A 19,161-nucleotide genomic window follows, 5' to 3' on the forward strand; every position below is an offset into this window, starting at 1 on the left:
AGTAATACAATAAAACAACAACAATGAGAATATACAGTATCGGTCAAAGTTTTAGACCACCTACTCATTCAAGGGTTTTTCTTTATTTTTACTATTTTCTACATTGTACAATAATTGTGAGTTTGAGTTTATTTTTTATTTTTACAGGGACAGTGCACATGAATCAACATTTCAGTAAAAGTGATGGTTTTTGCCAGCCAGCTAATTTTCAACCGCAGTCCCTGGGCAGGTTATTAAAAACAAATACAATAACAATACAGACAATCAGTGAGCACATGCAGAGCAACATAGGACAAGCAAGACGTAGAATGCAGACAGAGCAACATAGTGTGTGTGTGTGTGTGTGTGTGTGTGTGTGTGTGTGTGTGTGTGTGTGTGTGTGTGTGTGTGTGTGTGTGTGTGTGTGTGTGTGTGTGTGTGTGTGAGAGAGAGAGAGCTTTTCTTTGACATCTGATGGGATAAATGACTGATTTACAGTTCATGAGAGTTGCCTAGTCACACATATGAAGTTTTGGAAAGATGTGACTTTTTTAACCCTTCAAAACAGCTACTGTGACCCCAATTTAAGGCACTTCTGGTTGACACAGGAAGCTGAAAGTGAACACATATCCTCCTTGGGTTAGGCTCTTATAGAATATTGAGTTTTAAGTCTTTACATTAAGAACTGACTTATTTACAGAGGGTTGAATGAGTTTGTGTTATTTCAGAAAATCACAGAAATCTCGCAGAGCTCCGAAACCCGCCTTAACGGATTCATCTGAACACGCTGCAACTGGATCTGTAACTTTTTGGGGGGAAAAAACAATTTTTTTTGAACATCACCAATTGTACATTGTACAATTTCTCTTATTAAATGACGATAGATAAATGTCTGGTTCTTTTTTTCCTGACACTGTAGGCTCATGTACTCTGACGTGAAGCGGTCAAATTAGCGCTCTATTTTCATTTTTGACCTTTAATCCCAGAAAAATGGCCTTAACTCAAAAAGCATTGAGTCCTCGACTCTATCTTGTTCGGGGCCAACTGCCCATTATGCCAAACCGATGCTCACCAAGTTTTGTCTTCGAAGTCTTTTCCGTTTAGGAGAAAAGGCCATGTCGTGAATCGTGATGTTTTGTACATTTGCAATATGATCCATTCGCCCTCTGCTGGTATTTTCCGGGACAGGTAAAAAATGACCAAAATTTGAAAATGTTATAAAACGGAAACCGAATGTCCGAGAGACTTCGTTCGATGACTTCCGGGAAGATCTGGCCCCGGTGCACGGCCCGCCACCGTCCGAGAATTTTACAAACGTTCGCGGACGTCTAGTAAGGGACCGTACATTTGCAATATGGAGTTTCTCATCAATCATACAGCAAATGCCGAAATGTGCCCTTCATGTATGTTAGGCCCAGGTTTGAGGCTGGCTCGGTGATGTTGGGCCCAGGGTCGAGGATGGCTCAGTGATGTTAGGCCCAGGATTGAGTTGCACATCCCCGGAGAGCAGGAGAGTAGTGAACAGGTAGTTTAACAGTTTCTGATAAAAGTTGGACTTGTGTTTGTTACGCCTAAGCGGGTCAGTGGAATAGGGAGCGAGGTAGACTTGGCCATTATTCAGAACATTATGGTATGCTGTGTACTGTCCGCTCCCGTGGAACAGTGAACCAATGTCAGGTTGTGCGCTACTGGTGTAGAAGTCAGGTGCAGGAGAGCAGAGAGTTGTGATCAGGCACACACTTTATTTGGCAGAAGCAACAACAGACGGACGCAACTGTGTCAAACAACCTCCAGCCAATGGCAAAAGTGAAAAGCGCGACAACAGTCACAATGATGCAAATGTTTAACAATTAAACATACTTCGGGTTAAACACGGTACCCGGGGAAAAACCAGCCTGGCACACAAAGACATGGTGGGGAACAGAGGGAATATATATGTAGTGTGATTAGGGAATGTAAACCAGGTGTGCAGGGAAACAAGACAATACACATGGAACAATGAAAAATGGAGTGGCGATGGCTAGAAGAGCGGTGACGTCGACCGCCGAACGCCGCCCGAACAAGGAGAGGAGCCGACTTCGGCGGAAGTCGTGACAACCAATGTGTTTGGTGTTGATATTCTCCGGCAGTAGATTGATTGCGTCATCCCAGCAAGGACGCACTGAGATCATCAGTAGAGCGGCTACATAACTGACAATCATGGCAATGTACTGGAGATAAAACACATAAACGCACTTTAAATCTTTGCATGAGTTACTTAGCTGGGGTCGGCGTACATCTGATGTTTTAGATAAAATAACAGCATCTGGAGGAGAAGCGGCACCTGCCGCACCATCCTCCCTTCCGTCTGCCATCTTCCACATCATCATCAAGACATCAAAACTATGAAATAACACATATGGAATCATGTAGTAACCAGAAAAGTGTTAAACAAATCAAAATATATTTTATATTTGAGATTCTTCAAAGTAGCCACCCTTTGCCTTGATGACAGCTTAGCACACTCTGGGTATTCTCTCAACCAGCTTCATGAGGTAGTCCCCTGGAACGCATTTCAAATAGCAGGTGTGCCTTGTTAAAAGTTAATTTGTGGAATTTGTGGAATTTCTTTCCTTCTTAATGCGTTTCAGCCAATCAGTTGTGTTGTGACAAGGTAGGGGTGGTGTACAGAAGATAGCCCTATTTGGTAAAAGACCAAGTCCATATTATGGCTAGAACAGCTCAAATAAGCAAAGCGAAATGACAGCGTCATTACTTTAAGACATGAAGATCAGTCAATACAGAACATTTTAAGAACTTTCTTCAAGTGCAGTCGCAAAAACCATCAAGCTCTATGATGAAACTGGCTCTCATGAGGACCGCCACAGGAAAGGAAAACCCAGAGTTACCTCTGCTGCAGAGCATAAGTTCATTAGACTTAACGCCACCTCAGATTGCAGCCCAAATAAATGCTTCACTGAGTTCAGGTAACAGACACATCTCAACATAAACTGTTCAGAGGAGACTTCATGAATTAGGCCTTCATGGTCGAATTACTGCAAAGAAACCACTACTAAAGGACACCAATAATAATAAGAGAATTGCTTGGGCCAAGAAACACGAGCAAGGGACATTAGACTGGTGGAAATCTGTCCTTTGGTCTGATGAGTCCAAATTGGAGATTTTTGGTTACAACCGCTGTGTCTTTATGATACACAGAGTAGGTGAAAGGATGATCTCCGCATGTGTGGTTCCCACCGTGAAGCTTGGAGGAGGAGGTGTAATGGTGTGGGGGTGCTTTGCTGGTGACACTGTCAGTGATTTATTTAGAATTCAAGGCACACTTAACCAGCATGTCTACCACAGCATTCTGCAGTGATACGCCATCCCATCTGGTTTGCCCTTAGTGGGACAATCATTTGTTTTTCAACAGGACAATGACCCAAAACACACCTCCAGGCTGTGTAAGGACTATTTCACAAAGAAGGAGAGTGATGGAGTGCTGCATCAGATGACCTGCCCTCCACAATCACCCTCTTTCATGTTTCCCTCCTCAGGCCAGTGTTTCCTGGTCCCCTGGCTGGTGCCGTCCCCCACGACACCCCTCCACCTCCCTGGACATTGATGGGATCCCTGCCTATACAGGTTCCTCCTGGACTCACGGCGCCGTGGGGGTTGGCAACCAGTACCTGATGGACTAGTGGACGACATCCTGGATCCTAACATCCTACAGTATTTCCACCTCCGCCGCCCACTCCTCGCCCTCTGGGCTGTCCCCCTGGCCGGCATCCTCTTGCGGCTGGAGTCATACTTTAGGAGGGGGGTACTGTCACATCTACTCCCGCTCTCGGGGCCGTCCCCCTGACCGTCATCCACCTGCGGCTGGAGTCACGCTTTAGGAGGGGGGTACTGTCACACCTACTCCCGCTCTCGGGGCTGTCTCCCTGACCGTCATCCACCTGCGGCTGGAGTCACGCTTTAGGAGGGGGGTACTGTCACACCTACTCCCGCTCTCGGGGCTGTCCCCCTGACCGGCATCCACCTGCGGCTGGAGTCACGCTTTAGGAGGGGGTTCTGTCACACCTACTCCCGCTCTCGGGGCTGTCCCCCTGACCGGCATCCACCTGCGGCTGGAGTCACGCTTTAGGAGGTACTGTCACACCTACTCCCGCTCTCGGGGCTGTCCCCCTGACCGGCATCCACCTGCGGCTGGAGTCACGCTTTAGGAGGGGGGTACTGTCACACCTACTCCCGCTCTCGGGGCTGTCCCCCTGACCGGCATCCACCTGCGGCTGGAGTCACGCTTTAGGAGAGGGGTACTGTCACACCTACTCCCGCTCTCGAACTCCGGCACTTCGACATCAATGGTCTACTAGCCACCGATCCTGGCAACCCAGACTACGCACACCTGGCAACCATCATTAAGCACACCTGGTCCCCATCGTTACGCACACCTGGTCCCCATCATTACGCACACCTGGTCCCCATCGTTACGCACACCTGGACTTCATTTTCAAATCAAATCAAAAGTTATTTGTCACATGCGCAGAATACAACAGGTGTAGACCTTACAGTGAAGTGCTTATTTACAAGCCCTTAACCAACAATGCAGTTTTAAGAAAAAATATATAGAAATATAGCAAATAATTAAAGAGCAACAATATATAATATGTACATGTAGGTAAAGGTAAAGTGACTATGCATGTATGATAAACAGAGAGTAGGAGCAGCATAAAAATTGGGGGATGCCTCATAGAAGCGCCGCTTCTGGATGAGCATATTCCTGTTTGCTTATGGCCCTATACAGCTCATTGAGTGCCATATTATTGCCAGCATCGGTTTGTGGTGGTAAATATACAGCTACGAAAAATATAGATTACAACTCTCTTGGTAAATAGTGTGGTCTACAGCTTATCAGGAGATACTCTACCTCAGGCAAGCAAAACCTCAAGACTTCCTTAATATTAGATTTCGTTCACCAGCTGTTATTTACAAATAGACACAGTTCGAAGCCATCTTACCGGAGGCAGCTGTTCTATCTTGCCGATGGACCGTAAACCCAGCAAGCTGTATGTTATACATGTCGTCATTCAGCCACGACTCGGTGAAAGATAATATAATACAGTCTTTAATGTCCCGTTGGTAGGATATCCTTGATCGGAGCTCATCCATTTTGTTGTCCAATGATTGCACATTGGCTAATAGGACTGATGGTAGAGGAGGTTAACTCACTCGCCTACGAATTCTCAGAGGGCAGCCCGACTTCTGCCCCCTTTGTCTCCGTGTCACGTCTTGACCAGCAGAGGGTGTTGTTGTGTAGTTTTGGTCACGACATGGCAGAGTATGTCTGTGTATGTGTGTTCTGGGTGTTGTATTTCTATGTGGGTCTGTGTGGCTCCCGATCAGGGACAGCTGGTGATCGTTGTTCCTGATTGGGAGTCATATAATTAGGAGTATGTTTGTCACTTGGGTTTGTGGGTGGTTGTGCTAACACTGCTAGTCTTTTTTGTATGTATAGCCTGTTGGCCTGTCTGAAGTCGTTCGTGGTTATTGTTTTTTTGTGTATTCTTTATTCTTTACATTAAAAGATGAGTATCCACATCCCGCTTGCATTTTGGTCTGACTCTGACTTCGAGATATCTTCAGATGAAGGAGAATATCGTGACACTCTGTCTTTTCTTCACGCAAATACTGGGGATTTGGGCCCGTTCCCAAGAAAGCAGTATATCCTTCGCGTCGGACTCATTAAAGAAAAAAATCTTTGTCCAGTTTGATGTAAGTAATCGCTGTTCTGATGTCCAGAAGTTCTTGTCGGTCATAAGTGATGGTAGCGGCAACATTACGTTGAAAATAAGTTACAAACTACACGGAAAAATGAACAAAATAGCACAGTTGGTTAGGAGCACGTAAAACGGCAGCCATCCCCTCCGGCGCCATTCAACCTATGATTACTCTCCATTTGTTTATCCCTTAGTAGCTTTAGTCTTCAGGCAGTATTTGTTGTGTTTACGCTCAGGACGCAACTCCTGTTTTGTTTACCTTCATTTTTCCTGAATCTCTGTGTATACGTTACAGAATTAGATATGTACATGAAAACAGGGTAAAGTGACTAGGCATCAGGATAGATAATAATAAGGTAATCAAATCAAATTTTATTGGTCACATACATGTGATTAGCAGATGTTATTGCGGCTGTAGCGAAATGCTTGTGCTTCTAACTCCAACAGTGCAGTAATATCTAGATGATGGCGCCGACAGAGATGGTCGCCTCGCTTCAGGTCCTTAGAAAACTATGCAGTAATTTGTTTTTTTATGTATTATTTTTTACATTGTTAGCCCAGAAAATCTGAAGTGTTATTACATACAGCAAGGAAGAACTACTGGATATAAAAGCGACGTCAACTTACCAACATTACAACCAGGAATACGACTTTCCTGAAGCGGATCCTTTGTTCGGACCTCCACCCTGGACACTGGATCTAATCCCAGAAGCCCGACCCAAAACAACACGGTCGCCGCAGGAGAGGCAGACGGAGCGGCCTACTGGTCAGACTCAGAAGGCAAGCACACCATCCACCGCTTCTGAGAATATTACTCGCCAATGTCCAATCTCTAGTTAACAAGGTGGACGAAATTAGGGCGAAGAAGCTTTCCACCTTCTCCACTGCGGTCCTGTCAATGTAGATAGGGGGGTGCACCCTCTGCTGTTTCCTGAAGTCCATGATTATCTCCTTTGTTTTGTTGACATTGAGTGAGAGGTTGTTTTCCAGGCACCACAATCCCAGAGCCCTCACCTCCTCCCTGTAGGCCGTCTCGTCATCGTTGGTTATCAGGCCTATTACTGTTGTGTTGTCGTGCTTGGCCACACAGTCATGGGTGAACACGCGCCCTTGTGGGTCCCCATTGTTGAGGATCAGCACAGTGAAGGGGATGTTTCCTACCTTCACCTATTTGAGGTAGATATGTACATGAAGGCAGGGTAAAGTGACTAGACATCAGGATAGACAATAATAAGGTATTTGAGGTAGATATGTACATGAATGCAGGGTAAAGTGACAAGGCATCAGGATAGATAATAATAATGTAGATAGGTACATGAAGGCAGGCCCCACAAAAACATCGGCCCTTGCAGAGCAAGGGAAACAATTACTTCAAGGTCTCAGAGTGAGTGGCGTCACCGATTGAAATGCCACTAGCGTGCAACGCTAACTAGCCAGCTATTTCACACCGGTTACACTCACCCCACTTTGACCTCCTCCTTCTCCAAAGTAACCAGCTATCCACGCCACAGCACCAGTGTAACAGCTGTCCAGCGAAGACAGGAAGACTGAACTGCACTGTTGGTTAAGGGCTTGTAAGTAAGCATTTCACGGTAAGGTCTACACATGTTGTATTCGGCACGTGTGACAAATAAAGTTTGATTTGATTTGGTCTCTCTTGCATTGTTTTTTTTTAAAGAAAAAATGCCAGCCAATGGCCCCAGTTGATTTGTTGTTTAGTCTGACGATAGACACAATGAAGCACATTCGATGTGCAGGACAACAGTATGTTGATGGCTGTAGAATCGAGATTGCCAAGAGTGTGGAAAGCTGTCATCAAGGCAAAGGGTGGCTACTTTGAAGAATCTCAAATATAAAATCAGGACATACCAAAATATCCCTTTAATAAATAATAAAATATACATTGATTGGTAGGTTATACTATATTTAGATATAAATGGTGAATCACTATTTGTGATGGTGTTCTTTGTTCGAATGTATATGCATGAAACGTATATTATCTATTTTTCCTAGCCACCGTGCTTCTACACCTGCACGGCTTGCTGTTTGGGGTTTTAGGCTGGGTTTCTGTACAGCACTTTGTGACATCAGCTGATGTTAAAAGAGCTTTATAAATCAATTTAATTGATTGATTGATATACACACATTCATTGAACATTTAGTATTTCAAACTCAAACATAATTTTTTTTCTAAAATCCTACAGGTTATTTATCATTCTCCTTATAGTATGTAGTGTTCCCGGAGGACTGGCACTTCCTCACTTTGTTCAATACACGGAGAGGGAAAAACTATTTCTCGAAAATCAGTTATATTTAGAGCCTGAATTCAAATGAAGATTTATGAAATGAATGTTTTGTCTCACCCATCTACACACAAACCCCACGATGACAAAGGGAAAACATATTTTTAGACATGGTTGCTAATTTATTGAAAATGAAACAGAAGTATCTGTCACCACTGAGTCAATACATCTTAGAATCACCTTTGGCAGCGATTACAGGTGTGAGTCTTTCTGGCTAAGTCTCAAAGCACTTTGCACACCTGGATTGTACAATATTTGCAAATGTTTCTTTTTAAAACATTTCAAGCTCTGTCTAGTTGGGTGTTGATCATTGCTAGGCAGCCAATAGTGTAGCCATATATTTTCAAGACGATTTATGTCAAAACTGTAACTAGGCCTCTCAGAAACATGTCATCTTGGTAAGCAACTCCAGTGTATATTTGGCCTTGTGGCTTAGGTTATTGAATTTGTCTCCCAGTGGCTGTTGGAAGCAGACTGAACCAGGTTTTCCTCTGGGGTTTTGCCTGTGCTTAGTTCAATTCCATTTATTTTTATTTAAAAAAACTCCCTAGTCCTTGTCGATGACAAGCATACCCATAACATGATGCAGCCACCACCATGCTTGAAAATATGAAGAGTGGTACTCAGTGATGTGTTGTTTTGGATTTTCCCCAAACATAATGCTTTGTATTCAGTGTCACATCTGCTCCTGCTACGCCCTCTACTGGTCATCCTGTGTCTCTTTGACCTGCCGCCTCCCCCAGTGGTCTTTCCCTGTGTGTGTGTGTGTGTGTGTGTGTGTGTGTGTGTGTGTGGGCAGAGACAGGGGTGCTGGAGTCAGAGCAGATCCCCACCAGCTGCAACCCGTTCCATAATCAAGACCTCCACAAATACTCAGTCCTGCCACTTCCACACTGCCAGATCGTAATCGCTGCTCAGTCAGTTCACGCTTCTAGCTATTTGTTACTACTCAGATCCTGTTACCCTGCTCTGCCTGTTACCCTGCTCTGCCTAATTCCCTGCCTGACGCTGATTTGTTCTCTGCTACAGTTCTGCCTGCTCTGACTCTGGTCCCTGTCCCACGTCTCACCCTGCTGCTCTATCCTGGATTCCCCACTCCACTACTCCCTTGGATTCCCTTCCGGACCTGCTTACCCTGTCTCAACCCCCATCGCTCCAGCCTCAGCCTCCGCTCCTGGTCTCCAGCAACCCGTCCGAGCTTCCTCTGGCCTGCACTCCATCTTCCCCCATGTTCCAATAAATACCTTGGTTACTTCCTCCCCGTCTGAGTCTGCTCCTGGGTTCACCCGTTCTGCTCTGCCTGACATTCAGGACAAAGTTCATTTCTTTGCCAAATGTTTTACTGTTTAACTTTAGTGCCTTGTTGCAAACAGGATGGATGTTTTTTGTACAGGCTTCCTTTTCACTCTATCAATTAGGTTAGTATTGTGGAGTAACTACAATGTTGTTGATCCATCCTCAGTTTTTTCCTATTAAATTGTATTGGTCACATACACATGGTGAGCAGATGTTATTGCGAGTGTAGCGAAATGCTTGTTTTTCTAGTTCAGACTGTCACGTCCTGACCAGTAAAAGGGGTTATTTGTCATTGTAGTTGGTCAGGGCGTGGCAGGGGGTGTTTGTATTGGGTGTTTTGATGTTTTGGGGGTTTTGTTCTATGTTTTTATTTCTATGTTTATTCTAGTTTTCTAGATCTATGTTGGTTTGTGGCAATGACCTCCAATTAGAGGAAGCTGGTTGTTGTTGTTGTCTCTAATTGGAGGCCATATTTAGTTGTGTTCGTTTCACTTGTGTTTTGTGGGTGGTTGCTTTCTGTATAGTTGGGTTACCTTACAGAACTGTTGGTTGTCGTTCATTGTTTTCGTTTAAGTGTTCACTTTATTTAGTAATTAAATAAAAGAAGATGATCACTATACCCACTGCGTTTTTGGTCTCCTCAATACGACCGTTGTGACACCAACAATGCAGTAATATCTAACAATTCCACAACAAATACCTAATAAACACAAATCTAAGTAAGGAATGGAATAAGAATATATAAATATATGGATGAACAATGTTGGAGCGGCATAGGCTAAGATGCAATAGTATAGAATACAGTATATACATATGAGAGGAGTAATGCATGATATGTAAACATTATTAAAGTGACTAGTGTTCCATTTATTAAAGTCACCATTTGCCTCATGGTGAAATCCCTGAGTGGTTTCCTCTCTGTCAACTGAGTTAGGAAGGATGCCTGTATCTTTGTAGTGACTGGGTGTATTGATACCCCATCTAAATTGTAATTAACAACTTCACCATGCTCAAAGGGATATTCAATGTCTGCTTTTTACTGTCTACAAATAGGTGCACTTTGCGAGGCATTGAAAAACCTCCCTGTTCTTTGTGTTTGATTCTGTTTTTGAAATTCACTGCTTGACTGAGGGGACCTTACAGATAATTGTATGTGTGGGGTACAGAGATGAGGTAGTCATTCACAAATCATGGGCTAGGTGTCCCGCTAGCGTTCCACTACGACAACGTCCGGTGAAATTGCAGAGCGCGAAATTCAAAATACAAAAATCGTAATATTAAACATTCATGAAAATACAAGTGTCTTACATCATTCTTTAGCTTAGAATCTTGGTACTCGAACCGCTTTGTCCGATTTACAATAGGCTTTACGACGAAAGCATAGCATTTGATTGTCTGAGGACAGCGCCCCCGCATACTCCTATCATAATCTTTTCCCCCAAACCAGCAGAGGGGTCACAAAAAATCTGAAATAGCGATAAAATAAATCACTTACCTTTGAAGATCTTCCCCTGTTTGCCATCCCAAGGGTCCCAGCTACACAACAAATGGTTGTTTTGTTCGATAAAGTCCTTCTTTATATCCCAAAAAAGTATGTTTAGTTGGTGCGTTTGATTCAATAATCCACCTGTTCAACTCGTTCAACATGCAGACAAATGAATCCCAAAAGTTACCGGTAAACTTGGTCCAAACAAGTCAAACAATGTTTCTAATTAATCCTCAGGTACCCTAATATGTAAATAAACATTCACGCTCCACAAGACTAGAGTCCTAATGAGGGACACCTTGGAAAAACTACAACTACTTGTTCATTTTTCAAAAAACAAACGTGAAACCTTTTCTAAAGACTGGTTACATCAAGTGGAAGCCATAGGTACTGCAATCTGGGCGCTTTTTGGGTGGAAATTCAATAGGCCAACATAGGAATGGTCAGGGAGCTCAAAAAAAAGAAAATTCCGGATGGATTTTTCTCTGGTTTTTGCCTGCCATATCAGTTCTGTTATACTCACTGACATTATTTTAACAGTTTTAGAAACTGCAGAGTGTTTTCTATCCAATTCTACCAATTCTATGCACATCCTAGCTTCTGGGCCTGAGTAACAGTCAGTTTACTTTGGGCACGTCAGACAGCCGAAGTTCAGAATACTGCCCCCTAGCCCAGAGAGGTTAACTTCTCCTTTGATTTTATGCTTCTTCTCTCTCATTTATTTAATATCTCAATGTTCAAAATGTCGAACCCAACAATGTGCAGACAAAGGTATGGTAGGATGTGAATACAGTGTAGGTAAACTTATGCATTGAGTGGCGATGAGAGAGATAATGTCTCTAGAAACATCATTTAAACCAGGTGAGGTCACCGCATGTGTGGGAGGTGGAACTAAAGAGTTAGCTAAGGTGTATTGAGCAGGGCTAGAGGCTCTACAATGAAATAAGGCAATAATTACAAACCAAAACAGCAATGGACAAGGAATATTGACATTAGGGAGAGGCATGCGTAGCCGAGTGATCATTGGGTCTAGTGAGTAGCTGGGCGAGCTGGAGACACAGTAATTCAGACAGCTAGCGGGCCGAGGCTAGCAGGCTAGCAGAAGGGCCTTAGAGGGACGTCGCGACGGAAGAAGTCAGTTGTAGCCCCTTCGTGCGGTTACGTCGGCAGACCAGCCGTGATGGATCAGCAGGGGTCTGTGTAGTAAAAGGGTCCAGGCCAATTGGCAAAATAGGTATAGTATCCCAAGAAAAATTGTCTGATGGACCTCTTCAGCTAACAGCTAACAGCTGAAGAGGGAAGGGTGGGCTGGATGTTGGTCCTGCTGCTCTGATTGGATAGAGCAAAGCTGTATTTCTCCATCCACGCGCTTCGCTTCATAATTTCACTTGATCACTTCTCCTCGCATGTTTCGGTCTGATCATTTAGATTGCTTCTGCCTCCTGTTAGCCTGCTACTATGATAAATCAAATGGCGAGGACGTTTGCTAGTTTCGCAAGTTATCAATGTGCATAATCTCTAACAAGAGGGCGAGGGTAGTGAAAATACATGCACCGATGCGCATTCTGACTGAGTGACAGCCAACTTGTCTGCCCCTTGAAAGTTGAGGACACAGAAACACACACCCTTGTTGCTCCTAATCTTCAACCAGTTTTCTCTACCAAGGTGCAGGGATATAGATATTTTTCCCGATCACAAGTATCATCCGATCCGACTATCAACTGTCAATTTACCGATATGATTCCGAATACGAGTATGGCCAGGTCGGCACACCCCTAGTATTAACGACTGGTCATTACCACTGTTGTAAAGGCTGAAGTTAGGATCGGCGAGAGAGATGAACAGAGGTGGGAGGACTGAGTCGGAAATGGTGGCGAGTAGAGAGGACAAAATGGAGGAAATTGAGAAAATGTTGGTGAAGCAACAGCTGTGCTGGAATGTAAACAATATGGGTGTCAGTTCTAATGGTATGTAGCGGGAGGATGAGGGTCAAGGTAGTGGAAAGACAAAGGAAGAAGAGAGATCATGATACAGAAAGAAGTGGAGCGTCTAGTAAAGAAAGCATAACGAGGGCCAAGGTAGGAAACAGGAGTAGTGGTGTATTGGAGTGGAAAGTGGTGATGGTGTTTGATGAGACCGCAGGGCCTCATTTACACCCTATCTGATGAACTAATGCCATAGAGAAAGAGCTAGGTGAAGTCAAATTAGCTCAGTTAATTGGAAATGGTAGATTGTTAATATGGTGTGGTAGCCAGGCTCAGCAAGAGGAGATTCTGAAAATGGAAAAGCCTAATGGGAAGACGATTAAAAGCCATATCCCTGGTGGTTATGCTAGATCGAGGGGAGTCATCACTGGTATCCCAATATCTATGTCCATCGATAATATTAAAGAAAATGTGAAGGGAGGAAAAGTGATTGAGGCCTAAAGGTTGATCAGTATGAAAGAAGGTCAAAGAAGTGAAAGTATATCAGTGCTACTGATGTTTGAGAAGCTTATGCCTGGGACAGTACAGATAGGATTTCTTAGTTTTAATGTTAGAGAATTTATCCCATATGCACTGCAATGTTTTCAATGCCAAAGAATGGGACATGTAGCTGCTCAGTGGGAAGAAAAGATGTGCCAAGTGTGGAGGGGAACATGATTACGGTGAATGTTTGGAGCAACGTGAAGGTTAAGTGTTGTAATTGTGGGACGGAACATAGTACAGAATTTGCTGGATGCCAGGTGCAGAGAGAGGCTAGAGAGGCTCAGAGATATAGAATTAATCATGATGTATTGTATGCAGACTGCAGAGGCTGTAACACAGATTGGTGGAACTACAGTGTGGAATGATGGAGCTCACATGGACGTACCGGTAGTAAGTGGACCTGCTGTCGGGCTGGTGCTTCTGATGGTCTTGGAATGGTTTCAAATCAAATCACATTTATTTGTCACATACACATGGTTAGCAGGTGTTAATGCAAGTGTAGCGAAATGCTTGTTTGGAGGCCTGTTCAGAAATCTGGTGCTCATGAATGTGCAGCATCAAAGGACACTTTGATAATGAATAAAGTTGATTTCATAGCTTTTACATTTTAATTACATTTTAGTCATTTAGCAGACGCTCTTATCCAGAGCGACTTACAGTAGTGAATGCATACATTTCATACATTTTTTTCTCCGTACTGGTCCCCCGTGGGAATCGAACCCACAACCCTGGCGTTGCAAACACCATGCTCTACCAACTGAGCCACATGGTAAGGTTATTAATATGACTCAGGTTGTGGAAAGCAGAAATGCCAGGATAGAAGGGCATTGTGGAGAGGGCAAAAGAGATATTGGGGGTAATAGATGTTAAGGTTGAAATGGTTGTTGACATGCTGAACAATCCTAATGCTGGAGTGTTCCAGCATGATATAGATAAAGTTGAATGTGGTTGGGGAGGGGTTGTGGATTAAACTAGGGATTTATTTTGTTTTGAATTTTATTTTCATGGCAGATCATGATTGCTCGTACATTCCAACACAGTAGGTGGCGGCATGAACATAAAGGATAGTTTGCGGACCGCCATGATACCACAGAAGAAGAAAAACGCAGCGGTATAGTTGCTCTCGACCAATCGGAAGCGAGTATTTTTCGCGCTGATTGGAACTCGGGGAACGGAGTTTCCCCGCAAGCTTTAAATTCAACGGAGTCGGCGTTTTTAACATGATTCAAACTGACTAGTTTCCAATTTGATAACTATTCGAGAAATTCAGCAGGTAATTTAACCAATTACTATGCTTATGAGAGGAGAACGCGACTGTGATCATCTTTCAATAAACGTGTCTCTAATGTAGCATGTCACAGGCAGGTAGCTAGCTAACTTTAGCTGAATGTCAGTTACTTATCGAGCTAACTTGAATTTACTCAGAAGCTAGCTTGTGTCATTGAGCGTCGGTTAATTCCGATCATTTTCTGATTCGTTTCACTAGCTATGTGAAGTAACAGGACATTGTCATTCTGTATCTGTCATGGTTTAGTCGACGCTACTTATTTAGCCTTAGCCAATAGCCAGGGTTCCTAGCTAAATGGCTAGTTACGTTAGCTAGCTGTAACTTTACGCCAGTTTAGATAAGTAGTTGTCTCGTCACAATCTCAACATTTCAAGTATTTTACCAGAGTGAGAATGTGGGATCTATGATGTGCTTGGTAATGCATACTACTGCTGTTGTTGAAGTCCGGTAACTAACTAAGCTTTCTCGAGTTTCCGCGGCTTTTCTCGGTGGATGATGCTGGGAGGTAACCATTCAGTGGCTAATCAGTGACTATCTGGACCTTTCCTGTACTGATCATTATTGGGACACCAGAGTACTTGGCCAAATATGTTTATAACTAACCCTCTCATTGTTCTGTGGCTTAGTGAGCACCTAACACGTTTTCTCATTGCTAGGTAACGTTAGCTGCTACATTTATCATGTGCGGGAAAGCCCACTAAAGCGCTTATCAGATCAGTTTGCGTTGGTTGATAACTTGCTGACTAGCTACCAAACTTATCGAGCTAAGCTACTCATTTAAAACTTAAGATTTGAATGTGGAGCCATTTTAGTGAGTTAACGATGTGGTTTAGTTCTATTTGATCAGACTGATGTATCGTCCTGTACATTTTCAGACGAGCTAGTTGTTTGCTGCACTATTGTTATAGTTAGATTTGTTTGTGCTTGGTGCATCCTTCAGCTCCAGTCTACTGCCAGTAGCGCGCACGATGACGTCACGTTCTATGGTAATGAAGAAACCTTCAAAATAAAAGGCCACGTTTCATGACATTGTAATATGGATAACTCGTTCAAATCATATAGCATTTTAATCAATGGCCACTTTTATTTTGCCAACAAGAAAATCCAATAAGTCATTTGTGAAAACCCCCAAAATATATATGGTTTTAAAAATATCACTTTCTGCGGTGATTGGGAGTCCCATAGGGTGGTGCGCAATTGGTCCAGTGTAACCAGTGTGAAATGGCTAGTCAGCAGGGTGCGTGCTAACAGCGTTTCAATCGGTGACGTCACTCGCGCTGAGACCATGAAGTAGTTGTTCCCCTTGCTCTGCAAAGGCCTTGGCTTTTGTGGAACGATGTGTAACGATGCTTCAAGGGTGACTGTTGTCTATGTGTGCAGAGGGTCCCTGGTTCGAGCCCAGGTAGGGGCAAAGAGAGGGACGGAAGCTGTACTGTTACACCGGGGTAGGGCGTCATTGTAAATAAGATTTTGTTCTTAACTGACTTGCCTAGTTCAATGAAGGTTACACGCCACACTGACCAAACCGTTATTTTGTTGACATTGACGTATGTCCCCATTACCAGTAAAACATAATCGAAACCTATTTATTTTACTTGTTGTGCTGTTATGTTGTTCATTTGTTCAGTCTTTCATTCGCAACCAGGATTTCATCACACATGTCAAGCAGTGAAGTTTAAGCTCTGTCTGTCTGTGGCCTCTCTTCCTCGGTGTGCACTATCACTGTGTCCGTTTCCATCTTGTCCAGCTGTGTATGTAACATTTCGCGTAAACCGTGTTTCTTGTCTGCATCGAAGTAGCGGTCCTTGTACATAGGATTGAGCATGGTGGAGATGCAGTAAAGAGAGAATGCCACCGAATCGCTTGTTCACAGCCTGTGGGCAGTTTTGTTGAGCAGGTGTTTCAATGCCATGACAGAGGGTATCACGTCTGCTGCAGGATCAGTGATGAACTTATTTCTCCAGTCAGTTGTTCGAATGGAGCTAGCTAGTTGGTTCATGTGCCGTTGAAATGGCAGCAGCAGTATGACAACCAGCACATTCATGAGCACGCAATACTACATTTTACATTTACATTTTAGTCATTTAGCAGATGCTCTTATCCAGAGTGACTTACAGTAGTGAATGCATACATTTCCTACATTTTTTTTCTCCGTACTGGTCCCCCATCAGTACGAAATCCTCGACGACCCACTGTGCTGTCAGACTCTGCATGCTCATGGGGCTGATATCGCTCGTCCAAATGTCTGTCGTGAAGCTAATAGCAGTGACGCTATTACTGTGTAACTCCGGTAGGGCAACATCTGAAAAATAGCGCACTTGGTAGTGTGCACTGGTGCTCAACCAGTCGGCGAAAGCCAACATCACCCACAACAGAGAATTGTCGGTTGATTGTCAAGGGCAATGAATTCCGTTATCTTGGAGTTAATGGATTTCGCCTTGGAGTTGTCGCGCTGAAATGTTCTTACTCTTTCAAATGACTGTTTGACTTGACTGCTCGATCCACACAGCAGACATTGGGCCGTTAGGAATGCTGTGTTACACGAGTAGTGTTACATTTTACGTCATGTATCTACGTTATATAGGTATGCAAGTCAGCTTTGACATCTGTTTTGCACGTCGGCGTTAAACTAGACATCGGGCCGATGTTGGCATTTTTACCTAATATCGGCCGATTCCAATATGTTCACCGATATATCGTGCATCCCTAACTGGTATAAATAATACAATTTAAAAAATACGTCAAATTATCCATTCATATTTCCAAACACTTGTACTGCACTAGAGTTCCAAAAAAGAATCTCAATTTACAAAGTTTAATGCCTTTTCAGGAGCGCTCTTAATAAAAATGTAAATCCTATCCTGCTGCAGGAAGAAGGGTAATCTATATCCTGCTGCAGGAAGAAGGGTAATCTATATCCTGCTGCAGGAAGAAGGGTAATCTAGAACAGGTGTCATTGTGAATGTTTTCACCTGTTGATCAAGCTTGTTGCTAATTGTTTTTGCATGCTCGGTATTGTCATTCTGGAGTCTTTGTTTGAAAATTCCTATTTTGAGTTTATTAACAATGCCTCCTGGCTTTTCAAAAGATTGTGCTACTAAACAGTGTATAAACCAAATAGGTTTATCAACATTTTAAAGTCGACAATGTGAAATCTTCTAGACATATATAGCATATATATAACAAACACAGTGGCCCAGAGCCTCTCGGTTTGTTTCTAGAGCGGAGGCTGTGGTATAGCTAAGCCCAGAGCCATATATTAAGAAATAAATGACTAAACCCTATCAGACTTAGTTGTGCTAACTGTTTTTATAGACAAAAGTAAAATGATACAAATTACTTTGCTAGTGATGCGCGCCCCTCAGGTGATACAAATGTAACAGCAGCCTGAGCACATTGGACTGGAAACAACTGTCCAGATGGAACCATTTCATGTATTATCTGACCAACACTAGTGCTGCCAAGTCAACATTACATGTTTATAAGTGAGGTTTCAAAAAAATGGTCACGATTAGGAAAAGTTTTGCAGCACACCTGAGAATTCCTCAAGCAGTACACTGGTTGGAACCATTGGTATAGACTCAGGCGCACACACCTGTATGTATTTCCATTACGAAGAGTAGATGTATTTATTTTATTAACTAGACAACATTCAGTTTAATTTAATAATTAGACAGATTGAAACTGACTAAAGTGGAAGTTTTTATTTAAGGTTCTTGGGCTTTGGACCATAAGGAGTAATTCAATATTTCTCTCCTCTCTCTGTGCTGTAGCTGAGTGAGGCTGGAGTTGGATGGGCTGGACAGTAAGGGACGCTCTGGGATGGACAGTACCAGTAAGGGGAGGTCTCTGCCCTCGATGCCAGAGGTCCTGAACCCAGTAGGCATGAAGCAGCCGTCTGAGCCCCTGGGGGGGGAGGAATGGTCGGGGTGGGGGGGACCTGGGGGCGGACCCGGCCCTGCTGATGGACAAGGCTGCTTCCCAGCTGGCCGTGACGCTCCAGGACAGTGTTCTAAACAACATGGCTGCCCATGGTCATAACCATAACAACCACAGGCTTGAGAGGCTAAAGGACCTGACGTCCCTCATGCTGAACGGCGACCAGGACAAGCTGCCCAAGCTGTGCCCCCCCGAGCCCCCCACCCTGAAGGGTGCTGAGGCCCCCGCCTCCCACCCCAGCCCCCAGAGGAAGGCCACCTCCCCCCGAGATTAAACTGAAGATCACCAAGATGGTGTCCGAGGGGAAGCCGCCGCGCTTCGAGCCGTGCTGTGGAGAGGGGCCCAACCTGCCCACGGATACTGAGGGCCTCGTGGCTCTAGCCAGCAAGGAGGGGAGGAGAAAGAGAAGACCCATTACAGTCAAACACAGCTCTACCTCTAACCCAGTTCCTGTGGAGGTGTCTGCTGCCAGTCAGCCAGAAGAGGGCACTGCTGCACCACAACAGGTGGGGGGCTCTACTTCTCTAGTTCAATACAATGTTATTCTGTAGTACACCATAAAGGAGAACATGAACTGGTTCTTTATCTGCCTTAACAAACACTTTGGATGATAGAGTCATGTCTTCTTGTTGCTATATCAAGA

General features: G+C 43.9%; 1 protein-coding gene across 2 annotated transcripts in view; it reads left to right on the forward strand.

Moving 5' to 3' along the window:
* Positions 1-14,416: 14,416 nt before the first annotated feature.
* Positions 14,417-19,161, forward strand: part of nsd2 (nuclear receptor binding SET domain protein 2) — a 65,430-nt gene continuing 60,685 nt past the window's right edge. For both annotated transcript variants that reach the window (XM_045723823.1, XM_045723822.1), the window contains exons 1-2: positions 14,417-14,564; positions 18,353-19,024. In XM_045723823.1, coding sequence (XP_045579779.1) covers positions 18,809-19,024 — 216 coding nt within the window. In that variant the 5' untranslated portion in view covers positions 14,417-14,564; positions 18,353-18,808. The remainder of the gene's footprint in view (positions 14,565-18,352; positions 19,025-19,161) is intronic.

The sequence above is a fragment of the Salmo salar genome, chromosome ssa09 (genome assembly GCF_905237065.1).
Source record: "Salmo salar chromosome ssa09, Ssal_v3.1, whole genome shotgun sequence".
Classification (NCBI taxonomy): Eukaryota; Metazoa; Chordata; class Actinopteri; order Salmoniformes; family Salmonidae; genus Salmo; species Salmo salar.